This window comes from Anabrus simplex, chromosome 1 (assembly GCF_040414725.1).
Source record: "Anabrus simplex isolate iqAnaSimp1 chromosome 1, ASM4041472v1, whole genome shotgun sequence".
NCBI lineage: Eukaryota > Metazoa > Arthropoda > Insecta > Orthoptera > Tettigoniidae > Anabrus > Anabrus simplex.
This window is the reverse complement of record NC_090265.1, coordinates 137,322,429-137,341,540: the sequence shown is the minus strand read 5'-3', so window position 1 is coordinate 137,341,540 and position 19,112 is coordinate 137,322,429. Positions and strand designations below refer to the sequence as shown.

General features: G+C 39.3%; 1 protein-coding gene across 2 annotated transcripts in view; it reads right to left on the bottom strand.

Annotated features, from left to right (window-relative positions):
• Positions 1 to 227: 227 nt before the first annotated feature.
• The window catches only part of LOC136862992 (hemolymph lipopolysaccharide-binding protein), a 56,344-nt gene continuing 37,459 nt past the window's right edge, over positions 228 to 19,112 (bottom strand). For both annotated transcript variants that reach the window (XM_067139314.2, XM_067139305.2), the window contains exons 4-5: positions 14,784 to 15,050; positions 228 to 544 (exon numbers count right to left, since the gene is read on the bottom strand). In XM_067139314.2, coding sequence (XP_066995415.1) covers positions 390 to 544; positions 14,784 to 15,050 — 422 coding nt within the window. In that variant the 3' untranslated portion in view covers positions 228 to 389. The remainder of the gene's footprint in view (positions 545 to 14,783; positions 15,051 to 19,112) is intronic.

Sequence of the window (19,112 nt, the reverse complement as noted above, 5' to 3'; positions counted from 1 at the left end):
GAACCCACGATCTCCCGGATGCAAGCTCACAGCCGCGCGCCTCTACGCGCACGGCTGTACCTTAATTAAGGCCACGGCCACTTCCTTCCCAGTCCTAGCCCTTTCCTGTCCCATCGTCGCCATAAGACATATCAGTGTCGGTGCGACGTAAAGAAAAAAAAAAAAGAGCTGACCCCACATGAAATGGTAAACGGCAAGGATAAAGAAAGGGTTAGTTTGAGATATAATTAGCTGATGAATATTGTTTATTGTTATTTTTATAATTGTACTATCAAACTCACGGTTTGTTTTCTGTTATAAAAATATTACTGGTAAGAATAAATCTGTTTTTCATTACCATCTTGTAAAACAGAACACATGTTTTAATACATTTTACAGAAAATGACCAACTAGTACATCTCACACATGAATGGTAACCTGACATTGCAGTTAATATCATTTAATTGGCCGTTGTTGAAGATTGATGCACAATGCTCAGTACCAGTTGCATTATCAGGCTGACCATTAGCCCAGTCCACATAGTTTGCACACTGTAGTGGTTGACCTGAAAAATAAATATTTCAAATTGATATAATGTCATCTATATATTTAAAATACTCTTTTTCTCCGTATTTTTTATAATATTAACCTGTTGCATGGTTTCTACACTGGACAGGACAAATAATAGTATATGCCAAGTTTTTTTTTTTTTTATTGAACATTACGGGAGAATGGATTAGTGGATTTTCATGAATCTTGGTATTTAAATAAGGGCAACTGGGATCTTAACTATAATTTGTTCCAAGAAATTGAGCAGGATGGGGGCTTCAAATGGGGCCTTAAACATAAAACTTGATGTAGGTATCTCTTTTATGGTTGGCTTTACAAGAAAAATTGCTCACGACAAAATGTATTTATATAATATTCAAACTTGATTGTTCTATACCTTTTACTGATGACTTGAAAATTAAAGGAAATATCAATGCCAGCTGTTAAGTGTGATAGCCAATAATTACCTCTATGGAGGAACTGAAAATGTCTCCTACAGCAGACAAAACATGTATTCTGCAAAAAAAAAAAAAGTAGCGGGGGTTGTTACTGTTTGTTATGTAGCCACACAGCATTGATTTCCCCATGGTCTATATGTTGTAATGAACTGCTAGAGAAATCATGTCAACTGTGTATGGTGGTTAGGCTATACTGTCGAATAAATCTGGTTGAGATGGCTCAATTCCTTCTAGACATTGCAAGTGCAGTGGCCAACAGTGTATTTATTTCCTCTACCCAGTTATGCCCAAATCTTCCAGGCCTAAAGTTTGCAATATTTTTGTAACACAACTCTTTAAAAAATTATTATTATTTCTTTAATTGGAATGTTTTATATTTCCACCACTATATAATTTATTTTCAGTATTAATATTAATTAATTAGCTGAAGAAGGTCTCACCGACTGAAACATGTTCTAATATAGGCCTATGTATTTGTATCTTACCAAGTTCTGAATGGTGGAATTTTAAAACATTACAATTAAAGGAATAATTATTTTATTAGTTAAAGTCAATATGGAGCAAACATGATATTTATCAATTGCAGCCTCAAGTCATTTGTCAGAAATCACCCAGAACGAAATTGCACTGCTTTCCCTTGGATTCTTTCTAGTTCTTGAATCCATTATGAACCTCATAATGTGAAATTTGAAAAGAGAATACTAATGCCTTGATCGGGAAATTATTTTTTTATTTATTACTTCGCAATTTATGTAAACTGGCATCTCAAATATGAACATCATCTGTGGATTGACAGGACAAACTGGAGGAGGCTTGTACACAACCGCATCCAGCTTGCTGGAGTGAATAAATGATGATGACATCCCAATTTATGGGTTGCCGAACATGACAAAGTATACCATATCAACAGTGTTGAATAATGAACAGTGGTTGTTAAAGTGGGTTGTAAAGGTGATAATGAATAATTTGAAGTGACCCCTTGAGCACTAATAATGCATCTACAAGGATGCTACTAGGAACCCCCAGATTTTTCAGATGTTTCACACAAAATTTTGGCATTGTTCCTCTTGCACCAATTAACAGTCCAACAACTTTAACACTAGAAATTCTGTAGGAGTGTTTGAAATATTCTAATTGCTGATTCATTAATAGCTCTCTTTTCCTGGTCTGTCACCCCAGGCTGGCTGGAGTTCACTTCAAATCCGATAGTTGGATCCAAGATCACAGTACTATCCTTTCTTTGATGATATAGATGTTGATTCCCATACAGAACCTGAAATATTTGTCCCAAATTAGTAAATTTATAATACCAATATATGAAGGTCGGTCAAATACAAATGGAATTTTTGTTCCTGAACATCAACAATTGGTAGGACTGGCCTCGCACTTTTGCTATGCTTAGGCGGGAGCGTTAGGAGTGGGGAGAGCGTGCTGTTAGATACTTCCTGCCGTTTAGTCAGTAACATTCATGATGTCGGAGCAACAGGTGCATCCCTCCACTGCGCAACGCATAATTATGAAATTTCTTGCTCGTGAAGGAGTTACAGTGGCGGAAATTTGCCAGAGATTGACTGCACAGTTCAATGATAAAACATTGTCAAGGACATGTGTGTTTGCCTGGCATAAAAAGTTCAAGGAAGGACGAGAAAATGTGGAAAATCAGCAACATGATCACCGTCCTCGGACCAGCATTACAGACGAAAACATTTGTGCGGTTAAAGACATTATTGATGACGATCGACGGGCGAGAATATCAGAAATTGTAGAACAAGTCGGAATCAGTTATGGGAGCTGTCAAGCAATCATCACTAACGACATACAGTTCCGTAAAGTGTGTTCCAGATGGGTCCCTCACCTTTTGACTGAAAATCTGAAGCTGAGACGTTTGTAGGTCTGTCAGAGGCTTACAGCAAGGTTTGCGGAAGAAGGTGATGCATTTTTGAATCGGGTCGTCACCTGCGACGAAACTTGGGTATCCGGGTGAGTTGGCTGTGCGGTTAGGGGTGCGCGACTGTGAGCTTGCATCCGGGAGATAGTGAGTTCGAATCCCACTATCAGCAGCCCTGAAGATGGTTTTCCGTGGTTTCCCATTTTCACACCAGGCAAATGCTGGGGCTGTACCTTAATTGAGGTCACAGCCACTTCCTTCCAACTCCTAGGCCTTTCCTATCCCATTGTCGCCATAAAACCTATCTTTGTCAGTGCAACGTAAAGCCACTAGCAGAAAAAGAAAAAATTAATAATAATGTTATTTGTTTTTATGTCCCACTAACTACTTTTTAAGGTCTTCAGAGACAGAAGAAAAAAAAAAACATGGGTCCACCACTACACTCCCGAATCCAAACAAGCCAGTAAGGAAAGGGGAGGCAGCATCAGTGAAAGCTAAGACTTGACTGTCAGTTCTTGCAACAGCTTTTTTCAATCGGCGAGGTATTTTGCTGATTGATTTTTTGCATAAGCGATGCACCATCAATGCTGCTTACTACGGTGAGCTGTTGAACAAGGTGAGGATTGCATATCGCCGCAAAAGACGAGGCCAACCGATTCGATAGGTCAACCTCCTCCACAACAATGCGCAGCCCTATACTGCAGCTCTGTCCCCAAGCTACAGGAAATGAACTGGACTACACTTGATCATTCTTCTTACAGCCCGGACTTATCACCCTGTGATTTCCATTTGTTCGGACCGCTTAAAGAAGCTCTAGGAGGGCAACGATTTTAAGATGACGAGAGTGTGGAAGACTTTGTGTGCAACTGGCTGGTGACACGACACTGTTCTTTGTACGATGAGGGCATCAAAAAGCTGCCCATACGCTAGGACAAATGCATTTCCAAAGCAGGATACTATGTGGAAAAATAAATTGTAATTGCCTTGTGTTGTTCAATAAATGAATTTAAATAAAAAATAAAATCCTGTTTGTATTTGATCCCCCCTCATAGTTGATCTGTTACTGGACATTATAAATTTTCCAGCTAACTCATTCCTGTTTGCCAGCATTTTGCCCCAGTGTGCCTGATGGCCAGGCAGGCATCAATTTTTGAAAATGAGACAAAGTCTCTCATAGTGCATTGGCAATGCTTGTGGCTTCAAGTAGCCTCGACAGTATGTACTAGCCATGCATCATGGTAGGTGTGCTATTTACTAACTGATGAGTCCAACTTAGCACACTGGGGCTAAATGCTGGCAATCAGGAATGAGTTAGCTGGAAAATTTATTATGTCCAATAATGGACCAACTGTATTTGTATTATCCTTTCTTTGGTCGATGGGGATTATATCTATAAAGTTCAAGTATAAATACTGAGCAAGTGGCTATGCATTTTGGATCATGTAGCTGTCAACTTGCGTTCTGGAGGTGGTGGGTTCGAACCCCTCTGCTGGAAACCCTGCAAATGTTTTTTCTGTAATTTCCCATTTTCATATAAATGCTGTACCTTAATTAAGGCCCTGGTCACATCCTTCCCAGTCCTAGCCCTTTCCTATCCTGTCATCACCATAAGATCTGTCTGTGTCGGTGGGATATAAAAACAAGTATCAAATGTGAAAGCTATCAAAAGTAGTGTTATACATACTAAGGAAACAAATGCAGTGACTGCACACACACAAGATAAGTTTCAGTATTGAATGAAAACCTACAACCTGTTTTCCAGTCAGTGACCAGGTCAGGGATGGAGTGAATTAAGCCCCCATCTTGCGGTGAGGATAGGAATTGTGCCGGCTGTCGAAGCCGATTGCACTCCTCTGGGGAAATGATTAATGACTGACAGATGAAATGAAATGATAGTGGAAAGTGTTGCTGGAATGAAAGATGACAGAGAAAACTGGAGTACCCGGAGAAAAACCTGTCCCATCTGTGCTTTGTCCAGCACAAATCTCACGTGGAATGACCAGTATTTGAACCACGGAACCCAGCTGTGAGAGGCCAACGCGCTTCTGCCTGAGCCACGGAGGCTCAAAGTTTCAGTATTATCTGTTAATTGGGCAGAGAAAAAAAAGGAGTGCAGTTTTTTAAACAATTCTTTTTTACAAGTAAGCCTGTACCTTAAACTACTTCTCAGCATAAGTGAAACCAGCTTCTGAATTCCATCCTCATGGGAATCTGCCACCTGATGTCCCAGCCACTGCAGATCGTTGTCGTGGCACTGACCTTCTAAATGCTTTCTCAAGTGCAAGAACAAGTGGTAATCAGAACTATACGGAGTGTGACAAATTGTTCCCAACCAAACGAAGGGATGAGGTCTCGGGTTCGATTAGCCGTGTGAGGTTGTGCATTGTCATGAAGCAGAAGAATCTCCCTTGTGAGCATGCCACGCCATTTGTTTGGATTGCACGACAAAGTTTCCGTAAGGTCTCGCAATAAGTCTTGGCATTTATTTTGTCACCCCAGTTCAAAAAATCCATAAGCAATAAATACACCCTGCATATCCCAAAATACAGCACACATGAGTTTGCGAGCTGAAATTGTTTGCTTGCACTTCACTTTCTTGGGTGATGTTGAGTGTTCCCATTCCATGGATTGCTGTTTTAATTCCAGCATAAGATAAGCTACCCATGTTTCATCACTGGTGACAGTTCGGCTTAGGAATGCATCATCTTCATTGCTGTACCGTTTAAGGAAAGTCAAAGCACTGCCTGCGCGGTTGGTTTTGTGCACCTCTGTCAGCATCCTCGGTACCTAGCATGAGTACAACTTCTGGTAGTCGAAGCGTCCTGACACAATTTCATAATGAAAACTCCTTGAAATTTCAGGCAACTCATAATTTAATGATGAAATCGGAAAGCGTCCATTTTCTCGACCGCTAATTTATGACATAAATACAGGCGAATGTTTCTGTAATGGCATTTGTGACCAGCCTTCTGATAGTGATAGGTCGCATATGCAAAACTCTTGATCCATTCTGAGCAACCAATGCAGTACATGCATTGTAATACTATCTCAATGTTGTAACATGACATCAGGCGCATGAGGTAAGTGTCCCAAGCTAGTGCTGGATAGCGTGATTCAGAGCTCTCGATGCATTCTGAGCAACCGATGCAGTCCATGCCTCATAATCCTATCTTGAAGTTGTAATGGGACATCATGCGCATATGGAGTGTTATCTCTCGACTATACTTTGTCTGCTGATCAAGTTATGCCTACTTTGTTGATACCGGGCGAGATGGCCGTGTGGTTAGAGGCGCGTGGCTGTGAGCTTGCATCCGGGAGACAGTGGGTTCGAATCCTACTGTCGGCAGCCCTGAAGATGTTTTTCCATGGTTTCCCATTTTCACACCAGGCAAATACTGGGGCTGTACCTTAATTAAGGCCACGGCCGCTTCCTTCCAACTCCTAGGCCTTTTCTATCCCATCGTCGCCATAAGACCTATCTGTGTCGGTGCAACGTAAAGCCACTAGCAAAAAAAAAAAAATCTACTTGTTGATAATCTACTCACAGTCAAATTATATACTTCCTACATTTTACTTGTTTTCTGTCCACCTCCATAGCGTAACGGTTAGTGTTATTAGCTACCGTCCGCGGGGGCTTGGGTTTGATTCCCAGTACTGCCAGAAATGTAAGAATGGCCATGTATTTTTCATTTGGTATGTATAATATTACAACGATCAATCACATGGTTGTCAAATGCGAATAACACGTCCGAGAGTGTTAATATTTAATACACAAGAACCTCGTTTATACGGCCCTCATTAATCTGGATCTCCGGTTTATCCAGATCGAAAATAAAAAAATGTATTTTTACTTGTACAGTATTTCTTTTACGGGATCAACTCTTCTTGAATGTCTTTTCCGCCAAGGATAGTTAAGGACAGGAATTGGAAGTAATTCAGCCACTGTCTATCAAAGGTACTGTCCCAGCATTTGCCTGGAATTGAGAATGGGAAACCGAGGAAAACCAATCCCCAGGACAGCCGAGGTGGGATTCGAACCCACGCTCTTCTGAATGCAACGCGCTACTAATTCACTGATAGTGAATTCGAAAATGAAACCGGCGCTCCAGCAGAAGAAACAATGACTCGTGGAGATGCAGCAATGCAGCTGGACAAACTGATGGCCTATTTAGAATCCTAGACTGAAACCACACGGGCAGAACTATTGTTAGTAAAATATCTTTGTTATTGTGCTGCGTGCAAACGCTATACAAATGTAAAACAGAAAAAATTCACACATTACTTTAGTGCATAAAACAGAATCGTAAATGTAAGAAAAGTGTTCTTATATTTTTCTGTACAAGTGAAAAAAGGGTATTACTCTACAACTTATATTAACAGTTTTATGCCATGTACTTTATTTGTGTTTTTTTTTTTTGCTTTTGTTTTTTGTTTTGTTTTACGGATTATCCAGTCCCACCTAATCCAGATAAACAAGGTTTTTGTGTACAGTGAAACCTCTCTTCTGCAGACACCATCAGTTTCATGGAAAAATGTCTGTTATGAGAGGTGTTCAATAAAACAACACTGTAAAAATTAATCAAACATTTTAACGGCAAAGAACATTCACATTAATTATAAGCATACATCTTTATTTTGGTTATTCTAAATATTTGCCTGGGAGGTATTACAAGTGCTTTTACAGCCTTTACATTCATCGCAGCTTTGGGAAGGAATCATTCAGCTGGGTGTACAAATTTAGAACATTTTTCTTTACTGTGATATTCTCGAAAAGGGAATAACGACACAGCATGACATACAAATCCTTTGTTCAATTAACTTCAACTTTCAGGTTATTTGCAATTTCTCGTGCTTTTTCTAGTGATGTTGGTCCACTCACAGTTTTTTACTTGAACATATTTGAACCATACATATACCGCAATATTAACTTCTGCGAAAATTGACTCCCACTTTCTTTTCATATGGTTCATGGTGTGGGTTACTGTAGTCACGTCCTAGTTCATGAACCATGGGCAATGGCTGAGTGGCCTAGTAAGTGGTCCTGAGAGTCGGGATACCAGTTGCGATGGAATTGGAGTGGGCATCTCGGACATATTCTGAATCATGGCCCTCTTTCTTTGTGCTCAGGCGGCTAGGACTATGCAATTCACTGGTGGTCCAAAACCCGTTAGAGGAGAGATCCTCACTTGGACTATGTGCAAGTAGGGTAGCATCCTGCTTCATGAATTTACCGAGCTCAGAATATTTTAAGCAAGCCTCGGACCTATGGGAGTAACGGAGTCCCACTCCCGTTTGACAGGCGAGGGACTCCTTGGAAACAACTTGGCGAATGAAATGGAATTTGATGGGGAGCTATCAATATTAATGGGGCTTATGGAAGAAAGAAAGTAGAACTGGCTGAGTCAGCAAAGGGGATGCATCTGGATGTGCTAGGAGTAAGTGATATTCGGGTAAGGGGAGGTAACGAGGAAGAGATAGGAGATTATAAAGTGCTCTTGACGGGTGTTAGAAAGGGAAGTGCAGAGTCTGGGGTAGGGCACCTTATCAGGAATACCATTGCACACAACATAGTTTCTGTTAGGCACGTAAATGAGTGAATGATGTGGGTAGATTTGTCAGTTGGAGGAATTAGGACTAGAATTGTGTCCGTGTATTCACCATGTGAGGGTGCAGATGAGGATGAAGTTGACAAGTTTTATGAAGCATTGAGTGACATCATCGTCGGGGTCAACAGCAATGATGGGTGATTTCAATGCGAGAGTTGGGAATAGAACTGAAGGATACGAAAGGGTGATTGGTAAATGTGGGGAAGATATGGAAGCTAATGGGAATAGGAAGCGTTTGCTGGACTTCTGTGCTAATATGGGTTTAGCAATTACAAATACATTCTTCAAGCATAATGCTATTCACCACTACACATGGGAGGCTAGGGGTACCAGATCCATAATAGACTATATCTTAACCGACTTTGAATTCAGGAAATCTCTTAGGAATGTACGAGTTTTCCAGGGATTTTTCGATGATACAGACCACTATCTGATCTGTAGTGAACTAAGTATCTCTAGGCCTAGGGTAGAGAAAGTGAAATCTGTCTGCAAACGAATAAGGGTAGAAAATCTCCAGGACAAGGAAATTAGACAGAAGTACATGGATATGATTAGTGAGAAGTTTTGAGCAGTAGACAGTAAGCAGGTTCAGGACATAGAAAGTGAATGAGTGGCATACAGGGATGCTGTAGTAGAAACAGCAAGGGAATGCCTAAGGACAATTGTGTGTAAAGATGGGAAAAGGCGAACATCTTGGTGGAATGATGAAGTGACAGCAGCTTGTAAACGTAAAAAGAAGGCTTATCAGAAATAGCTCCAAACAAGGGCTGAGGCAGACAGGGATTTTTACGTAGATGAAAGAAACCAAGCTAAACAAATAGTTGTTGAATCCAAAAAGAAGTCATGGGAAGATTTTGGTAATAACCTGGAAAGGCTAGCTCAAGCAGCAGGGAATCCTTTCTGGACAGTAATAAAGAATCTTAGGAAGGGAGAGAAAAAGGAAATGAACAGTGTTTTGAGTAATTCATGTGAACTCACAATAGATCCAAGGAATCACTGGAGAGGTGGAGGGAATATTTTGAAAATCTTTTGAACATGGAAGGAAATATTCATGGTGGTGTTACGAACAGTGGAGCTAAAGGGGATGAGGAAAATGATGTTGGTGAAATTACGCTTGAGGAAGTGGAAAGGATGGTAAATAAAATCCTTTGTCATAAAGCAGCAGGAATAGATGAAATTAGACCTGAAATGGTGAAGTATAGTGGGAAAGCAGGGTTGAAATGGCTTCATAGTGTAGTAAGATTAGCATGGAGTGTTGGTAAGGTACCTTCAGATTGGACAAAAGCAGTAATTGCACCTATCTATAAGCAAGGGAACAGGAAGGATTGCAACAACTATCGAGGTATCTCATTGATTAGTATACCAGGCAAAGTATTCACTGGTATCTTGGGAGGGTGCGATCAGTCATTGAGAGGAAGTTGGATGAAAACCAGTGTGGTTTCTGACCACAGAGAGGCTTTCAGGATCAGATTTTCAGTATGTGTCAGGTAATTGAAAAATGCTATGAGAGGAATAGGCAGTTGTGTTTATGTTTCATATATATAGAGAAAGCATATGACAGGGTACCAAGGGAAAAAGTTCTTCGCTATATTGGGGGACTATGGAATTAAAGGTAGATTATTAAAATCAATCCAAGGCATTTATGTTGACAGTTGGGCTTCAGTGAGAATTGTTGATAGAATGAGTTCTTGGTTCAAGGTACTTGTAGGGGTTAGACAAGGCTGTAATCTTTCACCTTTGCTGTTCGTAGTTTACATGGATCATCTGCTGAAAGGTATAAAATGGCAGGGAGGGATTCAGTTAAGTGGAAATGTAGTAGGCAGTCTGGCCTATGCTGACGACTTGGTCTTAATGGCAGATTGTTCTGAAAGCCTGCAGTCTAATGTCTTGGAACTTGAAAATAGGTGCAATCAGTATGGTATGAAAATTAGCCTCTCGAAAACTAAATTGATGTCAGTAGGTAAGAAATTCAACAGAATTGAATGTCTGATTGGTGATACAAAGCTAGAACAGGTCGATAATTTCTAGTATTTAGGTTGTGTGTTCTCCCAGGATGGTAATATAGTAAGTGAGATTGAATCAAGGTGTCGTAAAGCTAATGCAGTGAGCTCGCAGTTGCGATCAATAGTATTCTGTAAGAAGGAAGTCAGCTCCCAGACGAAACTATCTTTACATCGGTCTGTTTTCAGACCAACTTTGTTTTATGGGAGCGAAAGCTGGGTGGACTCAGGATATCTTATAAGTTAGAAGTAACAGACATGAAAGTAGCAAGAATGATTGCTGGTACAAACAGGTGGGAACAATGGCAGGAGGGTACTCGGAATGAGGATATAAAGGCTAATTTAGGAATGAACTCGATGGATGAAGCTGTACGCATAAACCGGCTTCAGTGGTGGGGTCATGTGAGGCGAATGGAGGAGGATAGGTTACCTAGGAGAATAATGGACTCTGTTAAGGAGGGTAAGAGAAGTAGAGGTAGACCAAGACGACGATGGTTAGACTCAGTTTCTAACGATTTAAAGATAAGAGGTATAGAACTAAATGAGGCCACAACACTAGTTGCAAATCGAGGATTGTGGCGACGTTTAGTAAATTCACAGAGGCTTGCAGACTGAACGCTGAAAGGCATAACAGTCTATAATGATCATGTATGTATGTATGTTTCTTTTCATTCCTCAATTCCTACTTTCTTCCCACTCACTTGAACTATCATTTTTATTCTTCACAGTTGTTTGTCCCCTCAGTTCAATTTTCAGGAAGCTTTTCACACTGGAAGTCCTTTCACACTGCATTTTTTCTTGCTCGTCTCTCCTCCGCATGTTTACTTGGCAATTGAAATGCTATGGTATTTCTGCCTCAACAGTCAGCACATAAAAGTCTCTTCCTTGTCAAGTTTAACTGAACTACCTGATCTCGACCTTATCAGCAACAATCTGAGTTATGAATAGAATGATGGAGGATGTGCAGAATAATCCTTTGGTAACTTGTGAGTAAACACCCACTGGCAGCATTCCCAGGCAACTAGAATTCTCAAAATGTACACTATTAAGAACACAAGATGACCCTAATGGAAGGTCTGGAAAGAGCCCTATACAGAAGAATTAACTTCACAAGTACTTCATCTTTCCTGTGTGTGTTTCATTTTGTTTTCTGTGGACACAAAATAGAACAAACATACAAAGGGAATTCCTGTATGTTTGCAGAATGATTTTTAAAGAAAAAATGACATAGCCCTGTGTAAAGAAAGTGTCCTGGACTGTATTAAGTGTCCACTTAAGATAAGTGGACGATACTAATGGCGACGTCTGCTGTCCGGAATTGGAGGTGTCTGCTTAAATGAGGCTTGTTTAACATGTGTCTTATGTAAAATAAAATTGGTTCTGTGGAAAAATGTACATATAGAGAGGTGTCTGCTGAATAAAGGTGCCCGATAGGGCAGGTTTGACTGTATTTCAATATCATTTTAATAATCCTTCACTGATTTCAGACGGAATACATTATTTAGACCCTACTCTGAAATAGTAATGAAGAATGTGATGTACTGTTAATAATTGAATAACAATGATTTGGCATTAATGATACTGATAGGCCTGTGTGTATGCATGTATCTGAAAAGCGACTAGTTCTTGGGTTAACCCCCCTTCTGGTCTATCCAAACTTTTATATAAGTATTAACAGATAGATCATTCAAGACCAACTACAATTATCAAACCTGAAGGCATGTATAGATATCTGATAAAATGGCCACGAGGTAATCGGGTTTGTTTACATTATGATTTGTTTATATAGTATGTCTTCAAGTGGAAGAGATTTAATTATCTACTGTACTGGTTATTTTGTATGTTCAATGATGTTACAGTTCCTTCTACTGGTGATTTGGTTGTTTCTGCCACATTGATGATATACCTGATCACATGATAGCTCATCTGACGTTTAACTGGAGCATGCCTCGAGATGCATTGAGAGTAGTGACATCAATCTTGATTATCTCAGACGAGAGTTATGCCTATCACTATGTTTACCTCGTGATGCATCGAGAGTAGTGATGTCAGCCTTGAGTATCTCAAATGAGAGTTATGCCCATCACTACGTGCAACTCGAGATGCATCGAGAGTAGTGACGTCAGTCTCGAGTATCTCAAATGAGAGTTATGCCCATAACTACGTGCACCTCGAGATGCGTCGAGAGTGGTGACATCAGTCTCGAGTATCTTAAACGAGAGTTATGCTCATCGCTACGTGCACCTCGAGGTGCATCGAGAGTAGTGATGTCAATCTCGAGTACCGTAAACAAGAGTTATGCCCATCACTACTTGCATCAAGAGTAGTGATGTCAATCTCAAGTACCTTAAATGAGAGTTATGCCCATTAATACGTGCATCGAGAGTAGTGATGTCAGTCTCGAGTACCTTAAACGAGAGTTGTGCCCATCACTATGTGCACCTTGAGATGCATCGAGAGTAGTGACATCAGTCTTGAGTATCTTAGACAAGAGTCATGCCCATCACAACGTGCATCTCAAGATGCATCGAGAGTAGTGACATCAGTCTCAAGTATCTCAAACAAGAATAATGTCCATCACTATATACCTATAGATGTACGTACAAAACAAAGCGCTGCTGCGGCCATATTTAAAAATGGTACTTACTTAAAAAACATGCTGTGTACTTGTTTCCTTAAAAATTCTAATTCTTTTCCACAAGGACTTCTCTGCAGCCTGATTTAAAGTTTCCAATTTATTCTTGAAGCCATCCCTCAGTTTCTGTTTGCTTTTTACAGTTTTTTTTTCTTGACTCTACTTTCATTTTTCCATGGTGAATTCTTGTTCTCTTCCAACCCCAACAGTTTTAGGTTTTGCAAGAAGTAAGGACTCTTATTTTAACACCTGTTACGGCCCGTCTCTTTCTCTTGCCAGTGTCTTCATTCCTCAAGTTGTCATACCTCTTTGTCTTCCTCCTAGGATTAGAATTAAGAGGGGGATGATTTATCCCTTTAAATTTTCTCTTAAAACAATAATCACACTACTTTTATTCTTGCTGGGCTATATCTTAATAAAAGCCATGGATGCTTCCTTTCCACTTCTAACCCTTTCCTTTCCCATCCTCACCATAAGAGTTACCTGTGTCGATGCAATGTTAAGCAAATTGTAATAAAAATATTTTCTTTTCAAAAAAAAATGATACACCGAGCTTGATAGCTGCAGTCGCTTAAGTGCGGTCAGTATCCAGTATTCAGGAGATAGTGGGTTCGAACCCCACTGTCGGCAGCCCTGAAGATGGTTTTCCGTGGTTTCCCATTTTCACACCAGGCAAATGCTGGGGCTGTACCTTAATTAAGGCCACGGCCGCTTCCTTCCCACTCCTAGCCCTTTCCGGTCTTATCGTCGCCATAAGACCTATCTGTGTTGGTGCGACGTAAAGCCAATAGCAAAAAAAAAAAAAAAAAATGATACTGCTTAATTGTACTATTCCATCAGGTAGAATTATTTTCCCCAGTTCTTCATATTGTCTTTCTTTTAGCTTTTGCTACTCCTGGTCCTGGGAAAAAGCAAATGATAGTTTCTTATGTTTCTTAACTCTCTATTGCATAAATTATACATATTTTGTTTGTGTTTGGTGACAAAAATTTTGAGCTTTAAACTTCAACTAGCATTCATTGTCTTAGATGTACCAACAATTCTTAACTGGGACTAATATCTTAACACTTTTATGTGATGCGGTTATCCATAACAGAATATATATACGATTTTTTTTGCAATTTTACGCTAAGCTTTTAAAATTATTATTGCAGACTATAAATCTCATGTTTGATCCGTATTGATAGTTGAACTTTTTACAAATTGTCAAATTGTATATAATTATCCTCCTAGTCAATACATATAATATTTTTAATTTTCTTTGTGTATATATTTATTTTAGCAGCCCCATTGTGTAGGGGTAGCGTGCCTGCCTCTTACCCGGAGGTGCCGGGTTCAATTCCCAGTCAGGTCAGGGATTTTTACCTGGACCTGAGGGCTGGTTTGAGGTCCACTCAGCCTACGTGATTAGAACTGAGGAGCTATCTGACGGTGAGTTAGCGGCCCCGGTCTAGAAACCCAAGAATAACGGACGAGAGTAGTTGTTGTGCTGACCACACGACACTGCGTAATCTGCAGGCCTTCGGGCTGAGCAGCAGTCACTTGGAAGGCCAATGCCCTTCAAGGGCTGTAGTGCCATGGGATTTGGTTTTGGTATGTTTATTTTTAACTTACAGTTAGTATTCTAAATGATGAGGCAGAGAATTATGAATGAACTTGGATTCTTACCTAATATAGTGCGGAATTGTCCTGTAGAGAACCAATCATGTATCCCTACAAAGAGTAGGTAGTTCCGGTAATGGACAGGATTTTCCTGGTTTTCATGGAACAGTCTCACTACAGCTTCTTGCTCTTGTTTGGAGGAGATAACAACAAGATGTGCCCCTTCACTTTCACATATTTCTTCTGCCTGGGGCCATGTACTGGCAACCTTGTGGTACTTGTAGTATCCTAGACCAGGGATGTTTGTATAGCCTGGAAGTATCTCTATTATGGCTGTATGAAAAAATAACAAGTTTGATTATAATAATATTAATGGTGGTTTAGGGAGGACATAAGAGTTGAAGAATAAGAGATACGTCTTCTATAAGCAAAAAATGATAGTCTTATCCAAGATATAATGAAACCTTACATTAAAACGGCAGCAACAAGTAAACTCACCTTAATATAGGATATGAAGTAGAAAGAAAGATCAACTCACCAGATAAGGATATAATAAACCAGTAGGTAGCCGGTATAGGCTAATTGGGGGGTTATAGTTACAAAATGATAATAGAACGCAATGAAGGTGATTGTACGTGTGTGGTGCGCGCATGTAAGACTTTTCATTATAAGGACACTGATACAAGTGAATTATGTTGATATTCAGATTCCAGTACGCTACAAAATCTTACATTAAAATACAGAACAAGAATATTATGATCAAGATCAACAGTTTTACAGTGAATGGTATGTTAAGTTTACAATCTAAAATCCAACTTTTGAGGCTTCTTAGAAAATATAATCAACAGATCTGTTGGTTCTACAATTATGTCTCTGAATATTTATTTAGTTTACTGTCAGTTTCTGTTTATTTTCTTTCTGTAATGATGTTAAAAGAAATATTTCATTGTTAAGTCCTATATAAAAAGATAGGAACACATAACAGGATGCTCTTGACTTTGTGTGTTTACATGTTTGTCCTTATCTCCTGTTTCTGTTGCTTTCTCTCCACACACTGATCTATCATTGTGTTTATCCTGTTTCGTCCTCACTCTTCTTCCATTCTACACTGGCAGAAAATGAAATCCCAACTCCAGCAAGGAGTTCTGCTAGATAAACAAAATTTAGGAGGCATATTTGCACATCTGAAAGATGACTTATAGTCAAATTTGAATGTAACTTAAAAGCTTTCAGTCTGTCAAGCACACAATTTCATTATAATATATAACACTATAGCATACCACTAAAAACTACATACTATTAAACCAAGAATGACATATTTCAATCTACAAGAACATCCTCAGATTATATGAGATAAATTTAAAACATGCATATATATGTACAATATTGTTTATGTTGCATGAACTTCAGTCACTACTAATCTGTATTCAGGGCAGTCGCCCAGGTGGCAGATTCCCTATCTGTTGTTTTTCTAGCCTTTTCTTAAATGACTGAAAAGAAATTCGAAATTTATTGAACATCCCCCTTGGTAAGTTGTTCAAATCCCTAACTCCCCTTCCTACAAACAAATATTTGACCGTTTGAATTCCAACTTTATCTTCATATTGTGATTTTTCCTACTTTTAAAAACTCCACTCAAACTTATTCGTCTACTAATGTCATTCCACACCATCCCTCCATTGAGACAGCTGGGAACGTACCGCTAATACCAATATAGTTGGTTCGTTATTGGACATTATAAATTTTCCGGCTAACTCATTCCTGGTTGCCAGCGTTTTGCCCCAGTGTGCTAAGTTGGACTCATCAGTTGGTAAATAGCATACCTACCAAGACGCATGGCTAGTGCATACTGTGGAAGCCATTGCGTAGGCTACTTGGAGCCACCGGCAGTGCCAATACACTATGAGACACTTTGTCTCATTTTCAAAAATTGATGCCTGCTGGCCATCAGATAATAAAGATCTTTTTCAACATACCACTTACTCAAGCAGCTTGTCTGCTTTCTCCCATGTCTTCCATGCCAAAACTTTGCAACATTTTTGTAATGCAATGCATGTCAGACTGTAATTTCCAGCTTTATATCTAACAACTTTTTTTTTTTTATACACAGGGGCTCCTATAGCAACTCTCCATTTTGGTATAGCTTCTTCATGCAAACAATAGTCCAATAATCCAGAACAAATCAAGCTGCTTTTCTTTGGATTTTTTCCAGTTCTCGAATCAAGTAATGCTAGTGAGGGTCGCATACACTGGAACATTACTCTAGTTGGGGTCTTACCACAGACTTATGTGCCCTCTCCTTTACATCCTTACTACAACCCCTAAATACCCTCATAAGAGTGTGCAGAGATCTGTTTCCTTTATTTACAATCCCATTTATGTGTTACCCCAGTCTTTCCTTATGTACTCACAATTATCCCCAAAAGGAACGTTCACCCTATCAACACAGTAATTAAATCTGAGAGGACTTTCCCTATTTGTGAAACTCACAACCTGACTTTTAACCCCGTTTATCATCATACCATTGCCTACTGTCCATCTCACAACATTATCAAGGTCATTTTGCAGTTTCTCACAATCTTGTAACTTATTTATTACTCTATACAGAATAACATCATCTGCAAAAGCCTTATCTCTGATTCCGCTTCTTTACACATATCATTGATATATATAAGAAAACATAAAGTCCAATAATACTGCCTTGAGGAATTCCCCTCTTAATTATTACAGGGACAGATTAAGCCTTGCGTACTCTAATTCTCTGAGATCTACGAGTATTTATTAGAAACATAGTCACCCATTCAGTCACTCTTTTTTTCTAGTCCAATTGCACTCATTTTTACCAGTAGTCTTCCATGATCTACCCAATCAAATGCCTTAGATAAGTCAATCGCGATACAGTGCATTGGTCCTCCTGAATCCAGGATATCTGCTATATCTTGCTGGAATCCTACAAGTTGAGATTCAGTGGAATAACCTTTCCTAAACTCAAACTGCCTTCCATCAAACCAGTTATTAATTTTGCAAACATGACTAATATATTCAGAAAGAATGCTTTCCCAAAGCTTACATGCAATGCATGTCAAACTGACTGGCCTGTAATTTTCAGCTTTATGTCTATCACCTTTTCCTTTATACACAGGGGCTACTATAGCAACTCTCCATTCATTTGGTACAGCTCCTTCATGCAAACAATAATCAAGTAAGTATTGTCAATGATTGAGAGTTTGGTGATAATATGTACAAGTATTAACAAATAGTGATTGTATTAATATTCAGCCGTCACCAGAAATAGTGTTTGAAGGCAGCAGATTACATTTTAGGAGCCTTGATAAGTACAGAAACATTTCAATAAGTTAATATGTTGACAATTGAATAGTAATACAATCATTATTTGTTAATACTTGTAAATATTATCACCAAACTCTCAATCATTGAACAATTTATGCAATGTAAACAATATTGTACATATACCGGTGTACGGATGATTTAAAGCGATTTGAGGGAATCTGAGGATGTTCTTATAGAACAAATCATGACATTTTTTGTTTAATAGTGGGTATTTTTTTACAGGTATGTTATAGTGTTATCTATTATTTTGAACTTTTTTGTTTAACAGACTGAAAAGCTTTTAAATTACATTTAGCTATGTCGGCACTGGAAAGTATGGCTTTATTCTAAACAGATGTGTTAGTTGATGAAGAGTGTTGCTAGTAGCTTCACTATGACCTGGTATTGCTTTAAATATGCACTGTACATTTTGTGAACTTAAGTCGTCATCTGGTGTTGACATTGTGAGGTAGGTGAGAGCTAAACATGCCTGTAAAGAGATGAAAAAGGCACTATCAGCAGCTTACTGAGTTTGAACGAGGCTGTGTAATAGGGCTATGAGAAGGTGAATGTTCTACCCGTGATACTGCAGAAAGACTTGGCAGAGATGTGTCCACAGTACATCGGTGTTGGCAACAGTGGTCACAGAACACAGCATTGTCTTTAGAAGACCGGGTTCTGGCCACACACGGGCCACTACAGAGAGGGAAGATCGCTGTATTCACCACATGGCTGAGGTGAATTCTACTGTATCTGCAGCAGCCATTAGTGCTTCAGTCAGCAACAGGATGACACAACAAACTGTAAAAATCTATTTATTAATGTCTAGGTTGCTTCCTTCCCACTTCTAGCCCTTTCCTATTCCATCATCACCATAAGATATACGTCGGTGCAATGTAAAGCAGATTATAAAAAATAAAAAAAGATAAAATAAAACACTAGAGCTCATTGGGTGTCATTGTGTTTTCCAACAGGATAATGCTCGTCCTCATACCATGGCTGAAGAGTCTAGTGTCAGACCTAAGACGAAACGCTGGTTAATAGAGCAAACGCCGGAAAAGACAT